This window comes from Colobus angolensis, unplaced genomic scaffold (assembly GCF_000951035.1).
Source record: "Colobus angolensis palliatus isolate OR3802 unplaced genomic scaffold, Cang.pa_1.0 Scaffold356, whole genome shotgun sequence".
In the NCBI taxonomy this organism is placed as follows: domain Eukaryota; kingdom Metazoa; phylum Chordata; class Mammalia; order Primates; family Cercopithecidae; genus Colobus; species Colobus angolensis.
Window position 1 is genome coordinate 1,046,034 of NW_012116888.1, and position 4,185 is coordinate 1,050,218.

General features: G+C 44.9%; 1 protein-coding gene across 1 annotated transcript in view; it reads left to right on the top strand.

Moving 5' to 3' along the window:
- Positions 1 to 4: 4 nt before the first annotated feature.
- Positions 5 to 4,185, top strand: part of ANAPC1 (anaphase promoting complex subunit 1) — a 126,337-nt gene continuing 122,156 nt past the window's right edge. Inside the window, exons 1-2 of the mRNA XM_011953099.1 lie at positions 5 to 109; positions 3,459 to 3,695. Coding sequence (XP_011808489.1) covers positions 3,483 to 3,695 — 213 coding nt within the window. The 5' untranslated portion in view covers positions 5 to 109; positions 3,459 to 3,482. The remainder of the gene's footprint in view (positions 110 to 3,458; positions 3,696 to 4,185) is intronic.

Sequence of the window (4,185 nt, forward strand, 5' to 3'; positions counted from 1 at the left end):
CGAGGAGTCACTGTGACGGACCCCGCCGCTGCCCTAGGGCCTCCTCGGCCCCTGCGCCTCCGGGGAGCAGCCGGGGCTCGCCGCGCCAGACGCGTCCCGAGTTATACAGGTGCGGGCCCTGTACCGCAGCACTTGGTGGTCTGTCGCTCGCCGCGTGACTCCTGCATCCGCCCCGAGGCCTATCCTCCCCTCGTGGCCGTAGGTCTGGGAACCGGGGGGACTGGGAACCTGAGGGAGGGCCCTGAGCGTGCCCCGGGGCTGAGGGGGCTCCTTCCAGCTCATTGGTTGCCAACCTCTTTTATGAGCTGCGCGCAGCATATCCATGTGCAGCCTCAGCTTCTAGATTGGCCCCCAGTCCCTCTGAGCTGATTTTCTGAGGCCCGGCCCTTAGCCTGTTTTCACCGTCCTCTAGAACGGCTGGCGAAGCTCTTCCTTTTTTTGTGGAGACTGGAGACTTAAGCTCCTGTTAGTGTGCATTTGGGCCTCTCTTTTTTTTTTTTTTGGCAGGTTAGTGTTTGTAGGAATCATTGCTGATAGTGTTATTTATAGCATATGAATTTAATAGTATTTTTATGTATAGCTGTTTATGTTGCCCCTAATAAGTAAAAACATGTCTAAAAGTTTGGGGTACTGTAAAAGTATTAAATATGTGGCTTTAATAGGTACAAAATGATAAATAATTCTTTAACCATTCTGTGATTTTCTCAGTTATAAGAAAATAACATTATAAAATTCCAGAACTAAAGCTTCATAAAGTCAAAAGTTTGTTGATGTTGGTTGTCCTGTTGAATAAAATATAGGAAGACCAGCTCAATTTTGTTGTTTTCTTTTAAGTTTTTTTTTTTTTTTTGAAACGGAATCTTGTTCTGTCGCCCAGGCTGGAGTGCAGCGGTGTGGTCTCGGCTCACTGTAACCTCCGGCTCCCGTGTTCAAGCAATTCTCTGCTTCAGCCTCCCGAGTAGCTGGGATTACAGGTGTCCACTACCATGTCTGGCTAATTTTCATATTTTTAGTAGAGATGGGGTTTCACCATCTTGGCCCGGCTGATCTTGAACTCCTGACCTCTTGATCCTCCCGCCTCGGCCTCCCAAAGTGCTGGGATTTACAGGCATGAGGCACTGTGCCCGGCCCCTTGTAAGTTTTATAAGGCACTTTTTGGTTGTGTTCCAAGTTCAGGTGTTCCCAGTACTCATTTATTTCTAGCAGGAGGAAAAACAAAACTTGTATCATGTTTTGTGACATAATTATATCAAGAATGACTTTTTTTTTTTCCGAGACGGATTTTCGCTCTTGTCCCCCAGGCTGGAGTGCAATGGCCCGATCTCGGCTCACTGCAACCTCTGCCTGCCAGGTTCAAGCGATTCTCTTGCCTCAGCCTCCCAAGTAGCTGGGATTACAGGTTCCCACCACCATGCCTGAGTAACTTTTTTTTTTTTTTTTGTATTTTTAGTAGACTCAGGGTTTCACCATGTTGGCCAGGCTTGTCTTGAACACCTGACCTCAGGTGATCCACCTGCCTCGGCCTCCCAAAGTGCTGGGATTACAGGCATGAGCCATGGCGCCCAGCCAAGAATAACATTTAATTCACAGTAAAAATAACTTTGTGGCTTTGGAGGAGCTGCAAAAGAACTACATAGGCTTTGGGTGGTTTGTGTAACCATATAGGTCTCTTGCCCTATAAGCAGCAAGTCAATACACGGAAACAACGGGGATTGCAGCAGATAAAGTGTTTTACTTGCAGGGCCACCAACTAGGAGACTGAGGAAACTTCAAGACAGCCTCCCCGAAGAGTTAACGTCTAGAGTTTTGTTTTTGTTTTGAGACAGAGTCTTGCTCTGTCACCCAGGCTGGAGTTGGAGTGCAGTGGTGTGATCTTGGCTCACTGCAAGCTCTGCTTCCCAGGTTCACGCCATTCTCCTGCCTCAGCCTGCCCAGTAACTGGGGCTACCCGGCGCCCGCCACCAGTTTTTTTTTTTGAGACGGAGTCTGGCTCTGTCGCCCAGGCTGGAGTGCAGTGGCCGGATCTCAGCTCACTGCAAGCTCCGCCTCCCATGTTTACACCATTCTCCTGCCTCAGCCTCCGGAGTAGCTGGGACTACAGGCGCCCGCCACCTTGCCCGGTTAGTTTTTTATATTTTTTAGTAGAGACGGGGTTTCACCATGTTAGCCAGGATGGTCTTGATCTCCTGACCTCGTGATCCGCCCGTCTCGGCCTCCCAAAGTGCTGGGATTACAAGCTTGAGCCACCGCGCCCGGCCTAATTTTTTGTATTTTTAGTAGAGACGGGGTTTCACCGTGTTAGCCAGGATGGTCTTGATCTCCTGACCTAGTGATCCGCCCGCCTCGGCCTCCCACAGTGCTGGGATTACAGGCGTGAGCCACCACGCCTGGCCCCCAGTCTCAAGGTTTTAAAGAGTTTGGAGGGTAGTGGGCTAAGGTATTGATTGGTCAGAGAATGAAGGATGAAGTCATAGGACAGAGAGATAAACCACATTCTCATGCTAATGTGGTTCCTTGATGGGGTCTTAAGACTAGCTTTTATCATCTCAAAAGTCTTAGGCTCCTAACATTAAAATTGCGATCTGTAGGAACATAGTATATTTAAGCAGGTACAGGAAAGTGGGTCAAAGGGCAGTCTAATTATGCTTATCTGTACTGTTGTCTAAAGCCTGACTTCTTCCTAAGCTTGTGATGAAGGCTTTAACAGTTTATCCACTTTCTTTTAGTAATAAACTGTACTGTAATCGATTAATGATTAGATTAATTAGATATAATTAATTAAAACCTAGTACCCTTAAATCTACAAGCATAACTGTTCCATGGCTAGAGTTATTCATGCCTCAGTTCTTTGGGTTTCGACCAATAATTGAAATTGATTGTAGTTATATATTTAGGTGGGATTTGGGGTATCACAACTACTTATGACATTTGATAACTTACGTCTTTTGTAGATTGGTCACCTGAAAGCAGTTCAACTTCTGATGCATTAGAGTAATATGTGATTTTTTATTGTTGTATTCCAACATGACAGTGATCCCTTATATGTACTTTTCAGATGAGGTTCTGGCATCTAACCAGAAATTACCTTAAATGTTGAGAAGCCATGTAGTTATGGGACTATAGGACACAATTTGTCTAAATACTTCATATATAAAGTATGGAAAAATTAGCATATAGTAGTAGGAAACATGGGATAGGTGGTGTGGGACATAATTACTTGTCGCATCTCAGTGGTTTCCTATAGTGGTAACTGTCAGTCTGTGACTAAAATCTGATAATTGCAGTTGTCTGAAAGAATCAGATCTAAAACACCCTTTTATGTTATGACCACTTACGTACTTACCAATCTGATATAATTACTTGACACCCTTGTAAGGATTAATGACTTATGTGTTTATGGTATTTTTATTCTAGTTTTGAGTCTGGAAGCTGATCAGAATGTGTTTGAATTCATACAGAAATAATGTTGATATTTGGAACCCATGTCGAACTTCTATGAAGAAAGGGCAACGATGATTGCAGCCAGGGATTTGCAGGAATTTGTTCCTTTTGGTCGAGACCACTGCAAGCACCACCCTAATGCTTTGAACCTTCAACTTCGCCAGCTGCAGCCAGCCTCTGAATTATGGTCTTCTGATGGTGCTGCTGGCTTGGTGGGATCCCTTCAGGAGGTTACAATCCACGAGAAACAGAAGGTTCCATTGAGTTTCCCATTGCGTTTTTGAAATGTAGAGTGATATAATCTACTTGTAATTTAAGACTACTGAGAGGCAACTGAGAGATCAGTGTGATGCCACTTCTAGGGTAGAGTTAAGGTGTGGTAATGTCAATAAATGTTGAAAATAATGACTTTATTATGTTGTCATAGCAGCTTATTTAGAAACCCTCTATAACTTGTGATTTTATAGTGTGAGTCAGGTTCAGTAGTATGATTGTCCATTTTAAACCTTTTTCTTTTCTCTTAGTATGTGGGGACCAGATTTCATGTTATTTAATGATTAAATGGTAGAGATTAGAAATAGTCCCTGCTGCAGAAGATTTACATGTTTCTTTTTTTTTTTGAGACGGAGTCTCGCTCTGTCGCCTAGGCTGGAGTGGTGCAGTGGCCGGATCTCAGCTCACTACAAGCTCCGCCTCCCGGGTTTACGCCATTCTCCTGCCTCAGCCTCCCGAGTAGCTGGGACT